General features: G+C 42.0%; 1 protein-coding gene across 1 annotated transcript; it reads left to right on the plus strand.

The window, feature by feature from the left end:
* The first annotated feature begins 1,819 nt into the window (after positions 1–1,819).
* On the plus strand, positions 1,820–27,344 carry NDUFAF4 (NADH:ubiquinone oxidoreductase complex assembly factor 4). Its single transcript, XM_051855455.2, has 3 exons — positions 1,820–2,067; positions 2,542–2,645; positions 25,707–27,344. Exons 1-3 carry the CDS (start codon positions 1,932–1,934, stop codon positions 25,992–25,994), a joined length of 528 nt encoding a protein of 175 aa, XP_051711415.1. The 5' UTR covers positions 1,820–1,931; the 3' UTR covers positions 25,995–27,344.

Consider the following 27,344-nt stretch of genomic DNA (forward strand, 5'->3'; position numbering starts at 1 on the left):
ACTCCCACCAGCGCCAGCCCCATACCCCAAGACTACTAACATTACATTTTCATGCTGTCAGAAGTCTGGTAGATTTCTTGCAAACATTTTCACTTTTAAAATACTTTAACAGGGAGTGAGCAGAATAGCTATCAAAATTATTATTAACATCTATAGACATAATGAAGCAGATGAAAATTTTCTAACATCCACAGAAATATGAATACCTTGACTAAGAAGCACCAAATCACGAGCAGGCTTCAAAATCTCAAAGATGGAAATCTTGGAGCAGCCTGCCACCTTCAGGATAATGTTCCAATTAACTCCAGCAGAGCAAAATGGCTTTAATTCTACAAATTTTAAACACTCATGTGAAAATGTTTCCTGATAATCCATGGTGGAAGCTGTGCTCCTTCTAATAATGCTTTTGCTATGATTAAGCACTATATTTAATAATTACTTCTGTTTTCTTAAAACTGTCTCTTTGATTCTTATTTTTTCACTGCTTTGACTCAATTATCTCTCTTTTTAAAAGATATTTATTTATTTGAAAGGCAGAGAGAAAGAGAAAGAGAGAGAGAGAGAAGAGAGAGAGAGAGAGAGAGAGTATGAATGAAGCCAGGAACTAAGAAATCCATCCAGGTCTCTTACATGGGTGGCAGGGGCCCAGTACTTGGGCCATCTTCCACTGCTTTCCCAGGCGCATTAGAAGTTGGTTGGGAAGTGGAGCAGCCAAAACTTGAAATGGGGCTCTGATAGGGCATGCTGGCATTGGAAGCAGCAACTTAATCTGCTGTGCCCCAATGCTGGTCCCGATTCAATTAACATCAATTCTCTTCTCACTTTAAATTGGCCAAAAACAATCCATCTACCTTATTTCATGAAGCAGAGCTGAGAATACCAAAACCAGGTTTTGTTTTGCTATTCTCAAATACCAAATATTTTAACTTTAGATACACTACTGCTTTCTTCCTGGTGGATTTCTTTTATTGTGGATTAATCACAATATTTCCCAAGAATCTTAAATAAAAGCAGCACTATTGTACCAGAAATGGAAAGGAGAGAAAGAAATGGATGGATAGAGGGAAGGACACACACACACATACACACACACAGAGAGAGAGAGAGAGAGAGAGAGAGAGAATATGAATCTAACACTCAGTTTTCCCTAGCCCTGTACGGGCTGTTTCTTTCATTAAGTTACACAGAGTTCTCCCAGAAGTACATAAAATGAGAGAGGCAGACGAAAGAAGAAACATTGGAGAAAAATTAGGAGACTCAGTATTTAATAGTATGGAGAAATAAATTAGTAACAAAAATACAGAGGGCAAAGAAAACATACACTAAAATCAATAGCTTTAGGTCAAATGAGTTATGAGAGTAGGATGTGAAATCTAATGGAAAAAGGGAATATGGTGGCTGGAAATGCATCAGGCAACGGGACAGGAAATGAAGAATGGCCCAGAATATTCATCAAGAATGAATATCCCTACATTATTTTTCTTCAAAATCAATTTCCTCATGACTTTGATTTTCAGTTCTTGACTGCAATATTGGAATCACGTGGGAAATCCTAACTAACGCCAGGGCTCAATGTGAGAGTTAAATAAGTTAAATAAATAAATAAATCTGAGAGTTATAAGTCTGGAGTGGTGCCTAGCATGAAATTGTGTTTTATCTTCTTCCGTGACTCCACGGGCTCCAACGTTGAAAACCTGGCCTTAGGCCCCACCCCCGAGTGTCCCGGGGAGGAGCCACTCCCTTTGAAACGATGGAGCCTGAAACGCGCTGTGTGGCCTCCAGACCACGAGAGGGCGATGAGCGCACATTTAGCACTCGCTTCCCGGCCCGCTCGACGCTATACGTGCGCATGCTCCGTGCGCTCCAGAGGTCGTCCGCGCCGGTGTTTTCCCACGTGCGCAGTGAAGCTAAGGACATCATGTCCTAAAGAGATGGGGGCTCAGGTGGTTCGGGCGATCAGGAATTTCAACCTGGAGAACCGAGCGGAACGGGAAATCAGCAAGATGAAGCCCTCTCCCGCTCCCAAGCACCCCTCCACCAAGAGTCTTCTCAGAGAACACTTGAGCCGTGAGTGGCGCGGGGGCGCGTCGGGGCGCGGGGTCCCGGTGCGGCCGGCCGGGCTGTTCCGCCCGGGGACCTGGATCCGCAGGTCCGCCTGCTCGGCCACAGCGGCTCGGGTGGGCAGGGCGCGGGACGGTGGAGGCGCCGGGTCGGTGACATTGACGCTGTCCTCGCCCGGGGGCGGGAGACCGGCGAGGACAGTCCCTGGCCGGCCTTGGTGGTTCATGCGTGGCGACTGGGTACAGAGAATCCAAGGGAGCAGGGGGCCGCGTGCAGCCAGGTCTGCTGCAGGTGTCTTCCCAGAACGAAGGACGCCGGGCCCTGAGGGCCTAGTGTTTTGACGTCGATTTAAAAGGTTTCCTGAACTGCCCAAAGATTGTTTATTAAAAAGAAGTTGAAGTGACTGTTTTGTGTGCTTTTAGAATCTGAGGGAGTTCTCGCCTTTCATATATTGTGACTTTTCCTTCTCTTTCCACCCAGACCATCCAGAAATTAAGGGAGAAATTGCTAGAAAAGATGACAAGCTGCTGTCGTTACTAAAAGATGTGTATGTTGATTCCACAGATCCTGTGACTACCGTGCAGGTAATGTGTATTTAAAAAATTATTTGAAATGTAAATGTTTAGTTTTTACCTTCCGATGTGATTTGTAGATACAATTCTAAGAACTGAATGGTATTCCCCTCTTACTCTCTCCCTCCTTTCCTTTCTCCTTCTCTTTTTAGTTTTGAGATGACATTTTAAAATTACATTACAGTAAACAGTCTTAATACTTCACCAAATAAGTTTAACAAGTAAAAAGCAGAAAGACCCCAGTTTAGTAGGAATATAGACAATAGTTATAAACAATAATGGAAACATGACCATTTTACCCATTTACAGTAAATTTTAAGGTAATCACAGATCATTAAAACTGTAGTAGTATATAGAATTCTTAACCACTGGTTTGACAAAGGCATAAAACAAAGCTTTACAAAACTGTTTGCAACAATACTGATACACACATTTTTAAAAAAATGTAGCGCCCACATAAAAGGGAAAACATGCGGTATTTGTCTTTCTGGGTCCAGTTTATTTCACTCAACCTAATGTCCTCCAGTTGAGTCCATTTTGCTGCAGATGGTAGACTTTCATTCTGTTTTACGGCTGAATAATATTCCATTGTGTGTGTGTGTGTGTGTGTGTGTATACACATATACCACATTTTCTTTGTCCATTCATCTGATGATGGACACCTTAGTGGGTTCCAAATGCTGGCTGTTGTGGACAGCGCTGTGATAAACATGGTGGTGCAGGTATTACTGATACATTGTGTTCAGTCTTTTGGCTATAAGTCCAGTAGTGGGATTGCTGGATCATATGGCAGTTGTATTTCTAGTTTTTTAAGAAATCTCCACACTGTTTTTCACAAGGGCTGCACTAGTTGACATTCCCACCAGCAGTGTATAAGTTGTTCCCTTTTCTCCACATCCTCGCCACCATTTGTTATTGTCTTTTGGACTATAGCCTTTCTGGACAGGGGTTAGGTGATGTCTCATTGTGGTTTTGATTTTCATTTCTTTGATGGCTAGTGATGTTGAGCATTTTTCGTATATTTGTTGGTCAGTTGTGTTTCTTCTTTTGAGAACTATTGAAGTCCTTTGCCCATTTCATAACTGGATTGGTTGGTTTTTTGTTGTTGAGTTTTTAAGGTTGTTGATATGTTGGGGATATTAATTGTTTGTCAGACAGGTAGTTTGCATATATCTTTCCCACTCTGTTGAATGTGGCTTCACTCTATTGATCATTTCCTTTGCTGTGTATAAACTTTTTTTTTTTTTTTTTTTTTATCTTTTATTTAATGAATATAAATTTCCAAAGTACGACTCATGGGTTACAATGGCTTCCCCCCCCATACCGTCCCTCCCACCAACAACCCTCCCCTTTCCCACTCCCTCTCCCCTTCCATTCACATCAAGATTCATTTTCGATTATCTTAATATACAGAAGATCAGCTTAGTATACCTTAAGTAAGTATTTCAACAGTTTGCTCCCACACAGAAACATAAAGTGAAAAATAATAGATGATTTTTTTTAAATGATGATGAAATCAGATCAGACCTATTGTCATGTTTAATCCCAGTGAGAGTCAAGTTGGGAATTGAAAATTTCTTTCTTTTTTTTTTTTTTTTTTTTTTTTTTTTTTTTTTTTTACAGAAGATCAGTTTAGTGTACATTAAGTAAAGATTTCAGTCGTTTGCACCCCCATAGAAACACAAAGTGAAATATACTGTTTGAGTACTCGTTATAGCATTAAGCCTCAGTGTACAGCACGTTAAGGACCGAGATCCTACATGAGGAGTAAGTGCACAGTGACTCCTGTTGTTGACTTTACCAATTGACACTCCTGTTTATGGCATCAGTAATCTCCCTATGCACCAGTCATGAGTTTCCAAGGCTATGGAAGCCCCTTGAGTTCTCCGACTCTTATCTTGTTTAGACACGGTCATAGTCAAAGTGGAGGTTCTCTCCTCCCTTCAGAGAAAGGCACCTCCCTCTTTGAAGACCTGTTCTTTCCACTGGGATCTCACTCACAGAGATCTTTTTGCCAGAGTGTCTTGGCTTTCCATGCCTGAAATACTCTCATGGGCTTTTCAGCCAGATCCGAGTGCCTTTAGGGCTGATTCTGAGGCCAGAGTGCTATTTAGGACATCCGCCATTCTATGAGTCTGCTGAGTATCTCACTTCCCATGTTGGATCACTCTCCCCTTTATTTATTCTATCGGTTGGTGTTAGCAGATACTAGACTTGTTTATGTGCTCCCTTTGACTCTTAGTCCTTTCATTATGATCAATTGTGAACTGAAATTGATCACTTGGAGTAGTGAGATGGCATTGGCACATGCCACCTTGATGGGATTGAATTGGAATCCCCTGGTATGTTTCCAACTCTACCAATTGGGGCAAGTCAGCCCGAGCATGTCCCAAATTATACATCTCTTCCCTCTCTTATTCCCACTCTTATGTTTAACAGGGATCACATTTCGGTTAATTTTCAACACTTAAGAATAACTGTGTGATAATTACAGAATTAAACCAGTCATATTAAGTAGAACAGACAAAAAAAAATACTATGAGGGATAATGTATTAAGTTGTCCATTAGCAGTCAGGGCTATGCTGATCAAGTCACCATTTCTCATAGTGTCCATTTCACTTCAGGAGGTTTCCTTTTTGGTGTTGAGTCAGTTGTCACCGATCAGGGAGAACATATGGTATTTGTCCCTTTGGGACTGGCTTACTTCACTCAGCATGATGTGTTCCAGATTCCTCCATTTTGTTGCAAATGACTGGATTTCGTTGTTTCTTACTGCGGTATAGTACTCTAAAGAATACATATCCCATAATTTCTTTATCCAGTCTACCGTTGATGGGCATTTAGGTTGGTTCCAGGTCTTGGCTATTGTGAATTGTGCTGCAATAAACATTAGGGTGCAGACCGCTTTTTTGTTTATCAATTTAAACTCCTTTGGGTAAATTCCAAGGAGTGGGATGGCTGGGTCGAATGGTAGGGTTATATTCAGGTTTCTGAGGAATCTCCAGACTGATTTCCATAGTGGCTTGACCAGTTTGCATTCCCACCAACAGTGGGTTAGTGTCCCTTTTTCCCCACATCCTCGCCAGCATCTGTTGTTGGTAGATTTCTGTATGTGAGCCATTCTAACCGGGGTGAGGTGAAACCTCATTGTGGTTTTGATTTGCATTTCCCTGATTGCTAGTGACCTTGAACATTTTTTCATGTGCCTGTTGGCCATTTGGATTTCCTCTTTTGAAAAATGTCTATTGAAGTCCTTGGCCCATCTCTTAAGTGGGTTGTTGGTTTTGTTTTTGTGGAGTTTCTTGATCTCTTTGTAGATTCTGGTTATTAACCCTTTATCTGTTGCATAGTTTGCAAATATTTTTTCCCATTCTGTCGGTTGTCTCTTCACTCTCCTGACTGTTTCTTTTGCAGTACAGAAACTTCTCAATTTGATGCAATCCCAATAGTTGATTTTGGCTTTGACTGTCTGTGCCTCCCGGGTCTTTTCCAGAAATTCTTTGCCTGTGCCAATATCTTGAAGGGTTTCTCCAATGTTCTCTAATAACTTAATGGTGTCAGGACGAAGATTTAGGTCTTTAATCCACGTTGAGTGGATTTTTGTGTAAGGTGTAAGGTAGGGGTCTTGCTTCATGATTCTGCACGTGGAAATCCAGTTTTCCCAGCACCATTTATTGAATAGACTGTCCTTGCTCCAGGAATTAGTTTTAGATCCTTGATCAAATATAAGTTGGCTGTAGATGTTTGGATTGATTTCTGGTGTTTCAATTCTGTTCCATTGGTCTATCCATCTGTTTCTGTACCAGTACCATGCTGTTTTGATTACAACTGCCCTGTAGTATGTCCTGAAGTCTGGTATTGTGATGCCTCCGGCTTTGTTTTTGTTGTACAAGATTGTTTTAGCTATTCGAGGTCTCTTGTGCCTCCATATGAATTTCAGCATCATTTTTTCTAGATCTGCGAAGAATGTCTTTGGTATCTTGATTGGGATTGCATTGAATCTATAAATTGCTTTTGGGAGAATGGACATTTTGATGATGTTGATTCTTCCAATCCATGAGCATGGAAGATTTTTCCATTTTTTGGTATCCTCTTCTATTTCTTTCTTTAAGGTTTTGTAATTTTCATCGTAGAGATCTTTAACGTCCTTGGTTAAGTTTATTCCAAGGTATTTGATTGTTTTTGTAGCTATTGTGAATGGGATTGACCTTAGCAGCTCTTTCTCAGTCATGGCATTGCTTGTGTATACAAAGGCTGTTGATTTTTGTGCATTGATTTTATATCCTGCCACTTTGCCAAACTCCTCTATGAGTTCCAATAGTCTCTTAGTAGAGTTCTTTGGATCCTCTAAGTACAGAATCATATCGTCTGCAAAGAGGGATAGTTTGACTTCTTCCTTCTTGATTTGTATTCCTTTGATTTCTTTTTCTTGTCTGATGGCTCTGGCTAAAACTTCCAGAACTATGTTAAATAGCAGTGGTGAGAGTGGGCATCCCTGCCTGGTGCCAGATTTCAGTGGAAATGCTTCCAACTTTTCCCCATTCAATAGGATGCTGGCTGTGGGTTTTTTATAAATTGCTTTGATTATATTGAGGAATGTTCCTTCTATACCCAATTTGCTTAGAGTTTTCATCATGAAAGGGTGTTGAATTTTATCAAATGCTTTCTCTGCATCAATTGAGATAATCATATGGTTTTTCTTCTGCAGTCTGTTAATGTGGTGAATCACATTGATTGATTTGCGAATGTTGAACCATCCCTGCAAACCAGGGATGAATCCCACTTGGTCTGGGTGGATGATTTTCCTGATGTGTTGTTGTATTCTATTGGCCAGAATTTTATTGAGGATTTTTGCGTCTATGTTCATCAGGGATATTGGTCTGTAATTTTCTTTCAGTGCTGCATCTTTCTCTGGCTTAGGGATTAAGGTGATGCTGGCTTCATAGAAAGAATTTGGGAGGATTCCCTCTTTTTCGATTGTTCTGAATAGTTTGAGAAGAAATGGGATTAGTTCTTCTTTAAATGTCTGGTAGAATTCAGCGGTGAATCCATCTGGTCCTGGGCTTTTCTTTGTTGGGAGGGCCTTTATTACTGTTTCAATTTCTGTTTCAGTTATGGGTCTATTTAGGTTTTCGATGTCTTCATGGTTCAATTTAGGTAGGTTGCATGTGTCCAGGAATCTATCCATTTCTGATAGGTTTTCCTGTTTGCTGGCGTACAGGTCCTTGTAGTAATTTCTGATGATTCTTTTTATTTCTGTGGTGTCTGTTGTTACATTTCCTTTTTCATCTCTGATTTTATTGATTTGGGTCTTTTCTCTTCTTTTTTTAGTTAGTTGGGCCAATGGGGTGTCAATTTTGTTTATTTTTTCAAAAAACCAGCTTCTCGCTTGGCTGATTTTTTGTAATGTTTTTTTGGATTCAATCCTATTAATTTCTTCTCTGGTTTTAATTATTTCTCTTCTCCTACTAGATTTGGGTTTGGTTTGCTGCAGTTTTTCTAGGTCCTTGAGGTGCGCTGAAAGCTCATTTATTTGGTACCTTTCCAATTTCTTGGTATAGGCACCTATTGCTATAAATTTGCCTCTCAATACTGCTTTTGCTGTATCCCATAAGTTTTTTTTTTTTTTTTTTTTTTTTTTTTGACAGGCAGAGTGGACAGTGAGAGAGAGAGACAGAGAGAAAGGTCTTCCTTTGCCGTTGGTTCACCCTCCAATGGCCGCCGCGGCCAGCGCGCTGCGGCCGGCGCACCGCGCTGATCCGATGGCAGGAGCCAGGAGCCAGGTGCTTTTCCTGGTCTCCCATGGGGTGCAGGGCCCAAGCACCTGGGCCATCCTCCACTGCACTCCCTGGCCACAGCAGAGGGCTGGCCTGGAAGAGGGGCAACCGGGACAGAATCCGGCGCCCCGACCGGGACTAGAACCCGGTGTGCCGGCGCCGCTAGGCGGAGGATTAGCCTAGTGAGCCGCGGCGCCGGCCATGTATCCCATAAGTTTTGATATGTTGTGTTGTTGTCTTCATTTACTTCCAGAAAGTTTTTGATTTCTCTTTTGATTTCTTGAATGACCCAGTGTTCATTCAGGAGCATGTTGTTCAGTCTCCATGTGTTTGCATACTTTCTGGGGTTTCCTGAGTTGCTAATTTCCAGCTTCATCCCGCTGTGGTCTGAGAAGCTGCATGGTATGATTCTAATTCTTTTAAATTTGCTGAGACTTGCTTTATGGCCTAGTATGTGGTCAATCCTAGAGAAGGTTCCATGCGCTGCTGAGAAGAATGTGAAGTCTGTAGATGTAGGGTTGAAAGTTCTGTATATATCTGTTAGATCCATTTGGGCTATAGTGTCATTTAAATCTGCTGTTTCCTTGTTGATCTTCTGTCCGGATGATCTGTCTATTTCTGAGAGTGGAGTATTGAAGTCCCCCAGTACTATTGTATTGGAATCTAAATCTCCCTTTAAGTCCCTTAACATATCTTTTAAATAGACCGGTGCCCTGTAATTAGGTGCATATACATTTATAATAGTTACATCTTCCTGTTGAATTGAACCCTTAATCATTATATAGTGTCCCTCTTTGTCTCTCTTAACAGTTTTTGTATTAAAGTTTATTTTGTCTGATATTAATATGGCTACACCTGCTTTTTTTTGGTTTCTGTTGGCATGGAATATCTTTTTCCAACCTTTCACTTTCAGTCTGCATGCCTCTTTGTTAGAGAGATGTGTTTCTTGTAGGCAACAAATAGTTGGGTTGTGTTCTGTGAGCCAGTCAGCTAAACGGTGTCTTTTAACTGAAGAATTCAGACCATTAATGTTCAATGTGACTATTGATACGTAGTGACTTTGCCCTGCCATTTTCCCGGAAATATTTTCTAGTATATGCTTTGAGCTTCCCATGCTCTTTTACTGGTAGGTGTTCTTCCCTTCCCTTCTTTCATATTGATGGCCGTGTTTCTGTGTTTCTGAGTGTAGCACATCTTTAAGTATCTTTTGCAGGGCCGGACGAGTGGCCACAAAGTCTTTCAATTTCTGTTTGCTATGAAAGGTCTTTATTTCACCTTCATTCACAAATGAGAGCTTGGCAGGATATAATATTCTGGGCTGGCAATTTTTCTCTCTTAGCACCTGTGCTATGTCTCGCCATTCCCTCCTAGCTTGTAGGGTTTCTGATGAGAAGTCAGCTGTGAGTCTGATTGGAGATCCTCTGAGAGTAATCTGACGTTTCTCTCTTGCACATTTTAGGATCTTTTCTTTATGTTTCACTGTGGTAAGTTTAATTACCACGTGTCGTGGTGAGGATCTCTTTTGGTCATGTTTATTGGGGGTTCTATGAGCTTCCTGTACTAGGATATCTCTGTCCTTCTCCAAACCTGGAAAGTTCTCTGCTAGTATCTCACTAAAAAGGCCTTCCAATCCTTTCTCTCTCTCCATGCCTTCAGGAACTCCTAGAACTCGAATGTTGGTTTTTTTGATAGTATCCTGTAGATTCCCAACAATATTTTTTAGGTTTCTAATTTCCTCTTCTTTTCTTTGGTTTGACTGTATGTTTTCCTGTGCTCTATCTTCTAAGTCCGATATTCTCTCTTCTGCTTCACCCATTCTGTTTTTAAGGCTTTCTAATGTGTTTGTCATTTGATCTATTGAGCTCTTCATTTCATTTTGATTTCTCTTCACTATAACACTTTCCTGTTCTACTAGTTTCTGAGTTTCATTTTGACTCTTCCTTAAAATTTCGTTTTCACGAGAGAGATTTTCAATCTTGTCCATTAAGGATTTCTGTAGTTCAAGGATTTGCTTTTGAAAACTTCTAAATGTTCTTATCATAAATTTTTTGAAATCCGTATCTTGCATTTCTTCTATCTCATCATCTTCATACTCTTGGCTTGGGGTGTTTTGCTTATTTGGAGGCATCATAGTGTCATCGTTGATCTTGCTCCCTCTATTTCTGTGTTTGTTACTCGGCATAGTTAATTCTTCTTGCGTCACTGTGCGTTTTTTTTTTTTTTTTTTTTTTTTTTTATTTTTTTATTTATACTGTGTCCGTGTTAAGTGGACTGCCTGCTGTTGGAGGAGCCTTGGAGGCTTGAGATGGGTGCGGCCTGAGAGCTCTGCCTGGTTCTTCCAGGTTAAGGGTGTGCAAAGGTGACACCCTCAGGTTATGCGTGGTAAATCTCTCTCTTTTTATTTATTTATTTATTTTATTTATTCAGGGGGTAAGTAACACCACAGGGCACGGCTGTGCAGAATTGATGGTATTTAGCTTCCAGTCTTTGGCTCCTCTGGACTCCCACTGGGTTGCCTAGGCTACTGAATTGTAGTGACTCAGTTCCTTAGCTCTCCCCCATTGATATGTAAATCCAGAGCGCAGGCCTGCTCTTTGTCTCTTGGGAATTCTAGCCTTGCAGCCTTGTAACCTTTGCAAGGTTAGGGGGAAGAGAAACCCCGAAGCTTTTTTTTTTCCTTCTTTCCGGTAGTGAGTTTGCTGCACTTTCCGGCCCCCCTCTAGATTCTGACCCCCGTTTCCCCACCAATGTCTCGGGTTATTGAGCTCACCTCCCCTTCCAGCGCCGATGTGTGGAGCGTCCCAAGTCTCCCCGCTGTTGTCTGTGTGGCATGCACTCCCCTTGGAGCACTGGGGCTTCTGCGGCTCCGTCCCGCGACTTGGCTTCCGCGCGGTGGGCGACCTTGTTCTCCCAGTAGGTCCTCCGATTCACGATTCCCGTGCAATTTTTTCCTGGTTCTTTTTTCTGCGGCTACCGTAACTCCCCTTTTATTAAACTAAATTTTCCTGGACTATCGGTGCGTGCCCTCACTATTCCGCCATCTTGGCTCCGCCCCCTGAATCATCTGCTGTGTATAAACTTTTGAGTTTGATATAGTCCTATTTGTTTAGTTTGCTTTTGTTTTCTGTGCTTTGTGGATCTTGTCTAGAAGTCATCCCTTACACCAATGTCTTGGAGTCTCAGGTCTTAAATTTAGGTCTTTGATCCATCTTGCATTGATTTTTGTATATGGTGAGAGATATGGATCTGATTTCATGCCTCTACATATATATATATATATATGTGTGTGTGTGTGTATATATATATACACTTATATATACATGTGTACACACACACACACACACACACACACATATATGTATGCTGCGCCGATCCGAAGCCAGGAGCCAGGTGCTTCCTCCTGGTCTCCCTTGCGGGTGCAGGGCCCAAGCACTTGGGCCATCCTCCACTGCCTTTCCGGGCCACAGCAGAGAGCTGGACTGGAAGAGGAGCAACCGGGACTAGAACCCGGCGCCCACATGGGATGCCGGCGCTGCAGGCGGAGAATTAACCAAGTGAGTCACGGCGCCGGCCACTGAATTGGTTTATCAACTCTAACAGCTTTTGGTGGAATGTTTTAAGTTTTTTCATGTACAATATCATGTCATCTGCAAACAGGAATGATTTAACTTCCTCTTTTCCAATTTTGATGCCCTTTATTTCTTTCCCCTCCTGAGATGCTCTTACCAAAACTTCCAGTACTGTAATGAGTGAGAGAGTTGAATGTGGACATTGTTGTATTGTTCAAGATCTGAGGGGAAATGCGTTCAGTTTTTTCCCCACTCAGTATGATATTGGCTGTTGATTTGTGACATATAGCCTTTATAATGTTGAGGAATTTCCTTCTATACCTAATTTGTGGAGGGTTTTTATCATATAGCGGTGTTGAATCTTATCAAATGCTTTTTCTGCATCTATTGGGACAACATATGGTTTTGTTTTTCTTTCTGTTGATGTGATTTATGACATTTATTGACTTGCAGATGTTGAACTACCATTGAATCTGTCTGCTCTGTCAGTGAATTTTGGCAGTCGTGTGTTTTCTTGATGTTTACTTCTAATGCAGGATGCCTTTCAGAATTTCTTCTAAGGCTGGATTAGAGGTGGTGAATTCTCTCAGTTTTTGCTTATCTAGAAAAACACTTTATTTTTCCTTCATGTTTAAAGGATAGCTTTGCTGGATTTAATATTCTTGTTTGAAAGTTTTTTCTTTGAAGACCTAAAATATATCACCCTATTCTCTTCTGGCCCTGTATGGTTTCTACTGAGAAGTCTGATGTGAATTTAATTGGTTTTCCTTTATATGTAACTTGTTGCTTTTCTCTTATTGTCTTTAGGATTCTCCTCTTTAACTTTTGGCAGTTTTATGACAGTATGCCTTGGAAAAGACTATTGGTTGAGTCTGCTTGGGGTTCTTTGAGCTTCTTGTATCTGGATGTCTATGTCTCTTTCAAGACCTGAGAAATTTTCAACTATTATTTCTTTTAGCAGGTTTTCAATGCCTTTTTCCTTTTCTTCTGCTTGAGGAATACCTATAATACAAATTTTGGTCATGTAATGGTGTCCGTGTTCATTCTTTTTAATTCTTTCCTCTTTATTTTTGTTTGGGTTATTTCAAAATTTTTGGATTCAGGGTTAGAAATTCTATTCTGCTGTTTAAGTTCAGTCTTTTTTTTTTTATTTTTTTAATTTCACTGATTGAAGATTTCATCTCCAAAGTTTTTATTTGGCTTTTAATGAGTTCTATCTCCTTAGTAATATTTTCATTCATGTCACTCATTGATTTCCTCTTTTCTTTAATCTATCTAGTCTCTTGCATCTTGTTGATCATTATTTTGAATTCTGTATCTGCCGTTTCTTAGATTTCCTTCAGTTCAGAATCTAATTCTGGAGGAATATCATGTTCTTTTGGAGGCATGCCATGTTGCTTATTCATATCTGCTGTGTTCCTTTGTTGACATCTACCATGTGGTGTATTTGTCCCTTCTTTATGGAGTAAGTTTTACTGAAAAGAGTTGATGGTTTAGCTGGAATGCAGGATATCATTTAACTTGTTGCTCTGACTTTGGTCTAAGGAAGACCAAGAATGTGGTCTCTGAGTAATTTTCTTTGTCTTAATCAATGTCAGCTGTGTCTTCAAGTGACACAGTAGACTAGTCTGCTGCAGTTTGTAAGGATACAAGTGTGGCTTTGAGATGAATAAAGGTTTCCTTGGGTGTGTATCTTTGGTCTACAGAGAGTTCAGTGTCAGTGTCCGTGGTGAATATGACAGCTCAGGTGTTCTTGGTGCTGAGGGAGACGGAGGTGGCTGCCCCCTTGTCCTACTGGCAAGCCTGAGTGATGCTGGGACTTAAAGCACCAATTGCTGTGTCTCCAGGACTGTGTGATATGGATGGACCCTTGTTCAGGTTCGCATAGGAAAGTTCAACTGGTGCTATGGCTTATAATACCAGCAACCTTAGTCCTGGAACTAGGGGATGTGAACTGACCCTGTTCCAGTCCTACAGGGTGACTACAATTATACAGATTTTACTCTGGAGGGTATAAGTCCAAAGAGGTAGAACATGGATAAGGTTCTTCCCTCTCCACTGGGTAGATTCCAGTGGCATCGAGAAATTTCAAATGGATTGTTATAATGCTAGTGTTGCAGAGAATAGTGAGGTCATTACCCAGATCTCCCAGGGTGGGAGCGGATTTTTTTCATGGGCTGCTTCTGGTGTTAGCCCTCAGAAGCTAAGGTGATGAATCCCCCTTGCTCACATTGAGCAAGTTAGGCGAGAGCATAACTTGGGGTTAATGCCCAAAAACTCCCACAGTTGCAGGGTGCAGGGGATCTGTCCTTTCATCCCACACGTTGCCCTGACTCTGACTGTGGTGCTGGTAGAACAGTGGTGCACCTGCACTCTTTGAGTCAGGGAGGGAAAGGAAGCAGGGCTGCTTCTCTTCTGCAAGCCCTGCTGTTGCTCAGACCCCAGTCAGCTCTCCAGGCTGAAGTAAAAGTCAGTGGGTAGGGGCCGGTGTTGTGGCGCAGTAGGTTAACCCTCCACCTATGGTGCTGGCATCCCATATGGACACTGGTTCTAGTCCCGGCTGCTCCACTTCCAATCCAGCTCTCTGCTGTGACCTGGGAAAGCAGTGGAAGATGGCCCAAGTGCTTGGGCCCCTGCACCTGCGTGGAGACCTAGAAGAAGCTCCTTACTCCTGGCTTCGGATTGGCGTAGCTCCGACCATGGCGACCATTTGGGGAGTGAACCAGTGGATGGAAGACCTTTCTCTCTGTCTCTCCCTCTCACTGTCTGTAACTCTACGTCTCAAATAAATAAAATCTTTAAAAAAAAAAAGAGGGAGGGGGATCAGTGGGTAGCTAGAATTTCCTGTCAGCTAAAACTGAGCACTGGGGCTTGTAGAAGTTTCTTCTATGTGGCATGATAAGATGGCAGCTATAAGCTGGCAGTGCGCTGTGCCCTGTGGCTGACTGCAGTGGCGTCTCTGCCTTCTTTCTCTTTTTTTTATTTAAAGAAAAAATTTTTAAAAAGATTTATTATGTAGTGAGAGAGAGAAGGAAAGAGATCTTCCATCTGCTGGTTCACCCCCCAGATGGCTACAACTGCTGCAGCTGTGCCAAGCCAAAGCCAGGAGCCTCTTCTGGGTCTGCCAAGAGGGTGCAGGGGCCCAAGCCCTTGGTCCGTCTTTCACTGCTTTCCCAGGCACACTAGCAGGGAGCTGGATAGGAAGCACAACAGCTAGGACTCAAACCAATGCCCATATGGGATTCTAGAAGGCTGGCAGGCGGCAGCTTTAACCACGCCATAATGCCAGCTCCTGTCTTTTCTGTTGGTCCCACAGTCTTCATTATCTTTTTTCACTTATTTGCTGAAAATTTCTGTCAGACCCCTGGAAACATAGTCTTCCCCTTGTTCTTTTTATATCTCAGAGCAGCTTAAGTTAGTGTGGCTATAACCTATTTAGCCATTGTGGATGTCAGGTAATGTGTATTTTAATTGTCAATAAATTACTTATTTTTTAGCTCCAGGAAAATTATGAGAGAACTGTGGCAAGTGGTACACAGAGATTGCTCTACTCTGTAGTTGAAATCAGAGTTAAGTACTAAATATAAGCACAATGGTTTAAGTAAGATATTTTCTCTTTGATTTATTGGATACTTAAAATTACCCGTAAAAGTATTAGTATGTACCCAGGTTGATTCATTGATTATTTAAAAAGACATGTGGAAGCATCAGTTGAATGCCTCTATGTGAATTATTTGATAACCAATCAGAACTTGTAGGATTTGGTAAAGTACTTCCAGTTACTGCCTTTTTCTTTTTTTTTTTTTTTCTTTTTTTTTTGACAGGCAGAGTTAGACAGCGAGAGAGAGACAGAGAGAAAGGTCTTCCTTTTTTCCGTTGGTTTACCCCCCAAGTGGCCGCTATGGCTGGCGCGTTGCGGCTGGCGCGCTGCGCCTATCCAAAGCCAGAAGCCAGGTGCTTCTTCCTGGTCTCCCATGCGGGTGCAGGGCCCAAGGACCTGGGCCATCCTCCACTGCACTCCCGGGCCACAGCAGAGAGCTGGACTGGAAGAGGAGCAACCGGGACGGAATCCAGTGCCCTGATCGGGACCAGAACCCGGGGTGCCGACGCCACAGGCGGAGGATTAGCCTAGTGAGCAGCAGCGCTGGCCAACCATTTTTTTTTTTTTTTTTTTTTTTAAGATTTTATTTATTTGAGAGGTAGAGTTACAGACAGAGGGAAAGACAGAGAGAAAGGTCTTCCGTTCGTTGGTTTACTCCCCAAATGGTTGCCACGGTCTGAGTTGTGCTGATCCGAAGCCAGGAGCCAGGTGCTTCCTCCTGGTTTCCCATGCAGGTGCAGGGGCCCAAGCACTTGGGCCATCCTCCACTGCACCCCCGGGCCACAGCAGAGAGCTGGACTGGAAGAAGAGCAGCGAGGACTAGAACCGGTGCTCATATGGGATGCTGGCACCACAGGCAGAGGATTAACCTACTGCGCCACTGCCATTTGAGTTGCAAAAGGAGGGCTTTAATACTGTTTTCTCAAATTAATATCAATTGAAGTATATTCTAATTTCAGGGGTTCCTTTAGTGTTGTTTGGGGTTTTGTTGAGTTTATTGTTATTTTAAGTATATATTCAGGTTGGATATGTAAATTAGGAAGAGTGTCACAGAATATATTGGAAATGGGAATCCCTATATTAACATTTGTATAATTTGTAAATACATAAGTCTATCCACACAGTACGAAGAAATTCAGAAGGCTTGTGAAAGAATGGAATCATAAGGTAATTTGAATTTTCCATGAGCTTTTTGAAGTTTCTTCATGTATATATTTATTTTTTAAAGATTTATTTATCTGAGAGGCAGAGTTACAGATTAAGAGGGAGATACAGAGATCTTTCATTCACTGGTTTACTCTGCAAATGATGACAATGGTGGGGCTGGGCCAGGCTGAAACCAGGAGCCTGTAGCTGTATCCAGATCTCCCATGTGGGTGATGGGGGCATCCTCTACTGCTTTCCCCAGGTGCTTTAGCAGGGAGCTGGATCAGAAGTGGAGCAGCTGAGACTCGAACTGGCACCATTATGGGATGCTGGCATTGCAGGCAATGACTTAACCCCTGCTGCACAACACTGGCCCAAAGTCCCCTTTATATGTAAATCCATAAATCCATGTAAGTGCTGGATACGAGTACTTTGTGTTTAGTGCTAAACAAAACAGACCTAGTTGTTTGTACAGGGCTTTTGATGTCAAGCACACAGGTAATAACAGAGGAGCTACTGTGCAGCTATACCTGGGGTACATCACTGCTCAAGGAGACGTATAGGCACTGTGAGAGTGTATCGGAGGGATCTATTTGACATTGAATCAGGGATGATTTCAGAGGAAATGACATGTAAACTTAGGTCTGAAGGAAAAATTGGAATTAACTAGGTGCAGGGGCAGGAAGTTCCTAGATATGGGAAGAATTTTATTGATGGATAAAAAAGCATTCACAGCTACTTACAGGTTTGTTTATTTTCCATTCTAAAATTCTCTGGTACTTTTTGCTAGATAGGAATTAAACTGCACAGAGAGTTGGGTTTTTTTGTTTTGTTTTGTTTTGTTTTGTTTTGTTTTGTTTTGTTTTTTGACAGGCAGAGTGGACAGTGAGCGAGAGAGACAGAGAGAAAGGTCTTCCTTTGCCGTTGGTTCACCCTCCAATGGCCCCCTCGGCCAGCGTGCTGCGGCCGGCGCACCACGCTGATCCGATGGCAGGAGCCAGGTGCTTTTCCTGGTCTCCCATGGGGTTCAGGGCCCAAGCACTTGGGCCATCCTCCACTGCACTCCCTGGCCACAGCAGAGAGCTGGCCTGGAAGAGGGGCAACCAGGACAGAATCCGGCGCCCCGACCGGGACTAGAACCCAGTGTGCCGGTGCCACAAGGTGGAGGATTAGCCTAGTGAGCCGCGGCGCTGGCCTGCACAGAGAGGTTTTTTTTTTTTTTTTTTTTTTTTTTTTTTTTTTTCTTTTTGACAGGCAGAGTGGACAGTGAGAGAGAGAGACAGAGAGGAGAAAGGTCTTCCTTTGCCGTTGGTTCACCCTCCAATGGCTGCCGCCACCGGTGCGCTGCGGCCGGCGCACCGCGCTGATCCGAAACTTGGAGCCAGGTGATTCTCCTGGTCTCCCATGGGGTGCAGGGCCCAAGCACTTGGGCCATCCTCCACTGCACTCCCTGGCCACAGCAGAGAGCTGGCCTGGAAGAGGGGCAACCGGGACAGAATCTGGCGCCCCGACCGGGACTAGAACCCAGTGTGCCGGCGCTGCAAGGTGGAGGATTAGCCTAGTGACCCGCTGCGCCGGCCAACACAGAGAGTTTTTAATACAGTTTTCATAAAAGGAAAAATAAAACTGTAACTGGCTTGTAAAAGAGATTGTAAGATTCAGTTACACTAGATATTCACAGTAAAAAGGTTAAGAGAGTGATGTCCACTTTATTTTTAAGCTTGTCTTGAGTAATACTTTCAAGTTTTTTCCTCTTACATCATACTAAATTATGCATTCAAAAATTGGCTCTTGGGGCATGAGGGAAAACACTTTTTATGTATAAGTCACAGGTATACATGTAATACATGAAAAAGTATATAGTGGCATTAAAATTTCATGGGAAGCATTAGGAAAAGTCTCAAAAGACTCCTCTAGGGAAGTGATAATAAAAAATTGAATTGCCTATGTGTCCTTTTTGTTTTCTGCATTCCATAGTTTTCTTAATGATTTGTGATGTCTGTACATCAGTGATAATTGTGCCTGTCATATAGCAAACAATGTCTAGACTTGTTGTCCAACTTGGCTGTTGCTGTTCATTATTCTGTCAGATATGTCAGCCTGTTTGTCCTTCATGATACAGGAGGACTGGACCCAGCGTAGCATCATAAAAAATCTTATTTTCTTCTAGTAGTTTTATAACTATTTCATGTTAAAATATTTACTTGGCATTAAATAAGGTATTTGCAGAGACTATTTTAACATCTTTTCAAATGGATGGCCAGTTGTTTATATGCAACTTGTTTAGCAACCTAGACCTTTTTTACTCAAAATGTTACTGTACTTACATCTTAAGGTCTGTGTATGAACTCATCAGTTCTACTTTTTTTCCTTCTATTTTTGTATGTTAGCCCTACAAATTCTTTTTTTAAAGATTTATTTATTTATTTGAGAGGCAGAGTTACAAATGGCAGAGAGAGAGAGAGAAATCTTCCATCTGGTGATTCACTCCCCAAATGGCCAAAACAGCTGGAGCTGTGCCGACCTGAAGCCAGGAGCTTCTGGATCTTCCCACGTGGGTGCAGGGGCCCAAGCACTTGAGCCATCCTCTACTACTTTCTCAAGACTTAGCAGAGAGCTGCATCAGAAGTGGAGCAGCCAGGACTCCAGCCAGCACCCATGTGGGACACTGGCACTGCAGGTGGTGGCCTTACCCACTCCACCAGAATGCTGGCTCCCTGATATGGTCTTTAAAAAGTCCTATTTGGATTTTTGAGTTTAATTGAACTGAAGTTTATAGATTAATTTAGGAAGACTCAGTATCTTCTTATTGTTGAGTCTTTGAGAAATAGAAGGAAGGTTATTGCTATAAGTAGGGTCTTTTTCACCCCCCCCTTTTAAGATTGATTTATAGATTGATTTATTTATTTGAAAGGCAGAGTTAGAGGCTGTGGCAAGAGAGAGAGAGAAAGTCTTCCATCTGCTGGTTCATTCCCCAAGAGATCACAACAGCCAGAGCTGGGCCGATACAAAGCCAGGAGCCTGGAGCTTCTTCCAGGTCTCCCACATGGGAGTAGGGGCCCAAGGACTCGGGCCATCTTCTGCCCTCCCAGGCCATAGCAGGGAGCTGGATTGGAAGTGAAGCAGCTGGAACTTGAACCAGCCCCCACATAGAATGCTGGCACTGCAGGTGGCGGCTTTACCCACTACACCACAGTGCCGGCCCCTACCCTGTTTTTTTTAAAAAACTGCTTATTGTTAGAAAGCTAGTAATTTTATATTGCAGCTGTTCTCCATGCTAAGTTATTATATCTCTTGTTGTTCTAAAGATAATTTCCCATCTGTAAGAAATTATACTTACTCTCCTTTTCTAATATTTGCTTAATTTACTTAATTCTTTTTTTAAAAAGTTGATTTAAGTTATACAAGGTTCATGTATTTCAAATAGATTTAGGAACATAGTGACATTTCCCCCACAACCCTCCCTCCCTCCCATGCTCCAGCCCTTCTTTTTCTTCCCTCTCACATTCCAACTCTTACTAGTTTTTACAGAGATCTATTTTCAGCTGAACTTAATAATCACATAGGTAACCCTACACTGAGTGAAAGATTTCAACAAATAGTATGAAGAAGAAAAAGCACTGTTCTTCAATGGAAGAGAAAAGGGTTGTAAACAATCATTAGATCTTGAAATGTCTATTTTACTCCAATACATTACATTTCAGTTACTCATTTCACTGATCTTTTGTGTTGTTTTTTTGTTTCAATTTTATTTCTTTAATTTTAATTATTTTTTCCTCCTACTAATTTTGGGTTTGGTTTGTTGTTTTTCTAGATCCTTGAGATGCATTATTCGACAGGTAGAGTTACAGAGAAAGGCAGAGAGAAAGGTCTTCCTTCCGTTGGCTCACTCGCCTAATGGCCGCCACGGCCGGCACTGCGCCGATCCGAAGCCAGGAGCCAGGTACTTATCCTGGTCTCCCATGCGGGTGCAGGGCCCAAGGACTTGGGCCATCCTCCACTGCACTCCCAGGCCACAGCAGAGAGCTGGACTGGAAGAGGAGCAACTGGGACTAGTGCCCGGCGCCCCAACCGGAACTAGAACCCGGGGTGCTGGTGCCGCAGGCGGAGGATTAGCCAAGTGAGCCATGGTGCTGGCATGAATTCTTCATTTCTAATGTTTCATTTTGATCTATTGTATTCTTCATGCCTAATATTTCATTTGATTCTCTTTAAAATTTCAATTTCATGGGAAAAATTTTCATTCATGTATGGTTTTCTTTAATTCATGAATTTGCTTCTGATTGTTTTTGGGTAGTGTTTTCATAATTTTTTTGAATTCTGCTTCCAGCATTTCCTCAATCTCTTCATCTTCGCATACTAATATTGAAGTGTTGTGTTTCTTTTGGGGGCTCATGGTGCCTTCCTGTTCTTGTTTCTTGAATTTCTGTGTTTGTTTTTAGTGGGATTATTTTTGTTTTTCTCCTCTGGTGGCTTTTATCTTTGAGCTATGCCTCTGTGTGGCTTAGTGGGATGTCTGCACTTTGAGCGAATATCAGAAAGTGTGTGGTGGGTGTGGCCAGGGAGCTCTGGTCAGTGCTCCAGGGTGGAGCGAGAATCCTGTAGATCTCAATGCCCAGGTGTTAGCCCCCAGTGTATTCCGTGCCACTGTGTGAACTGCACAGATGACCTGCGCAGGGTTTACTCTAAGCCCAGCCACCTCCCAGCTAGGCTCAAAGTCAGTGGGGACTGCAGATTGTTCCCTCTGCTAGAATCACTGGATCACACGGGCACAGAAGAGCCACTGGCTGGAAGTTGCTCCACCGCCGCCGCCAGTACTGCTGTGAAGGTGATGTTCTATCAGCTAGTTCCTGTGCACGTGCACAAAGTCTTGTGCAGCTGCCTCCCAGACCCAAGATGGTGCCTGCCCTCTTTCAGCGGGGCAGTAGGCGCTGTGTGGGGAAGGTGGAGTGAGACAAATATGCCCCCTGTACTTCGACTGGGTCTGCTGGCAACTGCTAGCAACAGCCGGCTCCCAGGGCTCCAGTCGGGACTCAAGCCTCGCTCTCCCTCGGTTCTATCGCCATGGGTTGTTGCAGTCTGGTCTCACCTCCCTCTCCAAGCTGGTGCCTGTGTTTGAGCTGCACGTCCACACCCTTCACACAGGTACACAGGGTTTCTCGTCCTTTTGTAGGGTTTCCATTGCGGTCTTCTCTCCAATTCTCTCCTGAAAGTGTACTTTGTACACCCCTTTCTTTCACTGTTTATCTCTAGTCTAGTCCCTCCCTAATCTGCCATCTTGGAATCCTCCCTAAATTCTTTTATGTTGTCTGTAACATTAAAAAAGCATTCTCACCTGTTTTCGTCCTTACAGGATGCTTCTGATCTTTCAGCATTGATTCTAATAAAATGATAGCGGTTTCTGATTAAAAAATACTTTTATCCCATTTCTGGCCTCAGACATTTTTGGTATTTCTTAATTAAGAGAGAGTTTTGTTAAATGTTTCCAGTTTCAAAAAGTTAGTATTAATTTTAGTATTTAATACTAATTAGAAGGGTTGAATAAAGATGTGTTCGGAGTGGAAGGAAGATGTACTTGGTAATAGGAAAGTGAGAGAAGCTTTGAGTTGTGTAAAGTGAAGAAGTGAGTAAGAGTATTTCAGGCCAAGATTGTGTTATGAAGATATGAGAGTGAATGATGCTTCCCTTTGCGGGAGAGTGAGAAGGGTGAATTTGGAAGAAAAGATTTGGTTAGGAAATAATAGAGCCAGAGTGAAGGTCCTGATTTGTCTTTCTAAGAAATTTTGCTCTTAGGGGCAATGGGATGTCATTAAAAGGCTTCAAATTGCAAAATGGCGTCAGACAAGACAGTGGGCTGGGAGGGAACAAAATGCACTTTTATTCAGTTAAAGGAGACCGGCTAACAGATGTTTGCAATAGTTTCTGCAGGTGACATTGGCTTAGATTTGGGTAATTCTGTGGCTGTAGGGGAGAAGTGAATGGGTTCTTGGGAGACTTAGGAGGCAGTGTCAAAAGGATTTGGTCATTGATTGGATGCAGTGAGAGAGAGGGAAGTGTCAGGTATAATCCTTATTTTCTGACATGGGTATGGGAGGTGGGTGGTATTGGTTACTGAGATTGAGAATACGGGGGTAGAATTGGTTGTATGTTCAGTTTTAGACACTGACGTTGAAGTGCATGTAGGTCATCCAAGTGGAGAAGCCCATTAGGCATGTGGGACTTTAAGTCTAGAAGTCATGAAGCAGTGTAAGTTTTAGATCACAGATAGTAATGGAAGATGGGGAATGTGTGAGATTACTTTAGAAGAATGTGTAGAGTGAGAAGGGGGCCTGGGTGAGAACTCGTGGCACACTAGCATTTAAGTGGCAGCAGATGAGAAAGGGACCACAAAGAATACCAAGCAGGAATCACTGGAGAAATAGATGGGAAACTGGGAGAGGCATGGCATGAAAACCAAAGAGAAAGATTGAAAGGTGCCATCTGAATAAAGCAACTAGCGTATCATTAGGGATAGTGGATGTCATTGGCTTTTAAACCTTCACTAAAGAAAAAGAAACTTCTTAAAGGAGGTATTGGTTTGAGGTTTAGTGGGAGTTTTACAAAGATAGTGACTAGATTTTATATTTTGGGCAGGAAGCAGCAGTAGGCAGAGTGCAGCTGAAGAGAAGGAGAGAATGGTTGGTGTAGCTAGATAATAAGAATGGAATACAGAACACAAATTCAGGAGTTAAGCTTGGATTAGACAGATATGGATGGCTCTGTGTATGCTTAGGTCCTATTTATATTGGAGGCAATAGTTTATTTTCTCAGGCAAGTTCTCAGGAAGTATTTTAATTTATTCAAAGTGTTCAAAGGCATTAAATGTGAAAAGCAGGGCTTGCATTATGGCACAGTGGGTTATGCTGCCTCCTACTATACCAAGATTCCATATTGGAGCACTGATTCGAGTCCCTGCTACTCCACTTCCAATCCAGTTCTCTGCTGATGTGCTTGAGAAAGCAGAATAAGATGGCCCAAGTGCTTGGACCCCTGTGACCCATGTGGGAGACCTGGATGGAATTCTACCCACTGGGTGGAATTCCTGGCCCAGTCCCAACTATCATGGCCATTTGGAGAGTGAGCCAGCAGATTGGAAAATCTTTGTCTTTCTGTCTCTCCCCCTCTCTCTGTAACTCTGACTTTTCAAATAAATAAAATAAATCTTAAGAAAAATAATAAATTTGAAAAGTGAGGGGCCGGTGCTTTGGCGTAGCTGGTAAAGCCGCCACATGCAGTGCTAGCGTTCCATATGGGCTCCAGTTCTAGTCCTGGCTGCTCCTCTTCCAGTCCATCTCTCTGCTGTGGCCTGGGAAAGCAGTAGAGGATGGTCCAAGTGCTTGGGCCCCTGCACCCACATGGGAGACCCAGAAGAAGCTCCTGGCTCCTGGCTTTGCATTGGCCCAGCTCTGGCCATTGCAGACATTCGGGGAGTGAACCAGAGGATGGAAGATTCTCTCTCTCTCTGCCTTTCTGTAATTCTGCCTTTCAAATAAAGTAAATAAATCTTGAAAAAAATTTTGAAAAGTGAAACTAGGAAACAGAATGGAGCCTATCATCAAGTAAGCTGCTAGGGCAGCATGAGAATCATGCCCTTCCAAAGCACACACAAGCACAGCTTTTATTTGCTTATTTTTTTAAAAAAATTAATATTTATTTGAAAGGGAGAGCAGGAGAGTGAAGGAGATCTTCCAAAGCACAGGTTTTTTTTTTTTTTTCTTTTTTTTTCTTCCAAAGATTCATCTATTTATTTGAAAGGCAGAGTTACAGAGAGGCAGAGGCAGAGAGAGAGAGGTCTTCCATCCACTGGTTACTCCCTTCATGGCTGCAATGGCCAGAGCTAGGTTGATCTGAAGCCAGCAGCCAGGAGCGTCTTCTCTCTCCCACTTGGGTGCAGCAGCCCAGGCACTTGGGCTGTATTCTGCTGCTTTCCCAGGTGCATTAGCAGGGAGCTGGATGGGAAATGGAGCAGTGTGGACTCTAACCATTGCCCATATGGTATGCCAGATTTGTAGGTAGTGGTTCTACCTGCTGTGCCACAGTTCCAGCCTCTAAGCACAGATTTTAAAAATTGTACTCTACAATAAATTTGCCTTTTATGTTTTCCCTGAACTTTCTGAAGTACCCTTACATACACCTTATACTCATAGCCTCAAGGTAATTTACGCTGTTATGAGTGCACCTGTGTTTTGACAATGAATTGTCCCAGGTGGTAAACTGGGGGAATTTTCCTCATGTGACATCATGGTGATGCTCTGAAAATTTAGGATTTTGGAGCATTTGAGATTTTTGTATTTGAGATACTCAACCTGTATATGAAATGTGATGAACATATGGGATGAATGGTATCCATTCAGTTGTTATTTCCAAGAATTGTATGAATTCTTGATCATAGAATTTTAGTTAATGAAAAGATAGTGGAGCAGGAGCCGATGCCGAGGCTCACTTAGTTAATCTTCCACCTGCAGCACCGGCATCCCATATGGTCCTGGGTTCTAGTCCCGGTTGCTCCTCTTCCAGTCCAGCTCTCTGCTGTGGCCCGAGAGTGCAGTGGAGGATGGTCCAAGTGCTTGGGCCCTGCACCCGCAAGGGAGACCAGGAGGAAGCACCTGGCTCCTGGCTTCAGATTGGTGCAGAGCCGGCTGTAGCAGCCATTTGCAGGGGTGAACCAACGGAAGGAAGATCTTTCTCTCCGTCTTTCTCTCTCACTGTCTAACTCTGCTTGTCAAATAAAAAAATAAATAAAAAAAATTAAAAAAAAGATAATGTAGCAAAAGTGCAACTAAACCATAGTTTATTGTAATAAGAAAATGCAGTTTGGGAAAGCATGTGGAGTATTTATTTGAAGGAGAATAGTATAGATTTGAGAAGTATGAAAGTAGATATCTAATCTTTTCTCTCATTCTAAAAGCCTTATTTATTTGTTTGTTTTTTCCATACCAGGTAAAAGATGCCAAAACTCAGCAGGAGCCAAAGGAATTCAGATTGCCGAAAGGCCATCACTTTGATATGATGGATATTAAGAACATTCCCAAAGGCAAAATTTCCATTGTAGAAGCATTGACACTGCTCAATAACCATAAGCTTCATCCAGAGACGTGGACTGCTAACAAAATAGCACAGGAATACCATTTAGAACTGAAAGATGTAAATTCCCTTCTCAAATATTTTGTCACTTTTGAAGTCAAAGTCTTTCCTCCTGAAGACAAGAAAGCGATACAACCAAAATGAAGAAAATCGTGAAATTACTGTTCGTGTGTGTACTTCCCATCCACCATCCCATTCATTTCCTCATTTTTAGCATATTAAATTATATAAACTGCTGGGTGTTTAATGCTCCCTACTTCTGAGAGCATACTGCTTATTGAGTGCTATTAACTTCTCAGTATTGCTCATTGAATGTATTTTGTTTTCTTTGGGATTTTAATTTGGTTTGGGCATAGTTTGAATGTATATGTCAATATGTCTAATTGGCAGATTTAAAATATGACTATAAGTCAAAGAGTTAAAGTATTTTAGGCACATCTTACCAGCTTTTAAACTAGTCATATGGCCTCTTGGGAAATGTCTTGAATCCCTCATTTAACATATGGAGTTTCACTTTCCAATTTAGGTGGCTTATTTTTTTTACCATGGAACGTTGAAAGTAAGCTTTCCTAACACATTTTCTTGTTAGGAAAAGGAGGATTTGACAGTGAGGTAGAATAAGAATATTTCCAATAAAGGCAGATAGGAGATGGACAGAAAATTAGAAAACTACTTCAATAAGAATTAGCAAGGACTTTAAATTTTTTTTACTTGTCAGAGACAGAGAAAGGGAGAGTTCCTGGTCCTCTGGCTCGGTCCTCAAATGTCCACATGAACTTGGCTGGAGCCAGGAGTTGAGAACCAAATGCAGGTCTCCATGTTATTTGAGCCACCACTACTGCCTCTGAGGCTCTGCATAGACAGAAAGCTGGAGTCAGGAGCAGAAGCCGGGAATATGAAGTGCAGGTGTCTTGACCATTAGGCTAAACACCTGCTTCCTGTTTTTTTGTTTTGTTTTGAATTGATTTAGGTGTGGAATACTGTAATTATTAAAAAATAATTAATGTTTATAAAATGTAAAATGTTAGTAATTTTTGCATTGCCAAGTAAATCAAAAGCTTTCAGAAAGATAGTAGTAGGAATTATTTGAAAAAAAAAATAGCTTTTTTTATTTGATACAGAATTGCAAGAATAATTTAAAAAATAATTAAACCAAGAAACCATGTTAAAGAATTTGTTGATCAAATATAATCTGATACTAATAATAGTGAGAATAATAAGAATAGCAAGTGGAAATGTAAAGTGTGATTATTGAAAGGAATCTGGGAAATTGTTTTACCCATTCACAAACTTGAGAGCACAAACACATGTACTAGGTACTTGGCTGTTTTGAGTTTAGCTTTACTTAATATGTTGGCACCTGTGGAATCTTGGGTAGGTTGTACAGCCTCTGAGATGGAATTTCTACTATAAAATGAGTATAATGAATGCTTCCTTACTTAAACCCAAGGGTTACGTCAAGGCAAATAATAAAGGACTACAAAGGACCAAGAA

Source organism: Oryctolagus cuniculus, chromosome 5 (genome assembly GCF_964237555.1).
Source record: "Oryctolagus cuniculus chromosome 5, mOryCun1.1, whole genome shotgun sequence".
Lineage (NCBI taxonomy): Eukaryota > Metazoa > Chordata > Mammalia > Lagomorpha > Leporidae > Oryctolagus > Oryctolagus cuniculus.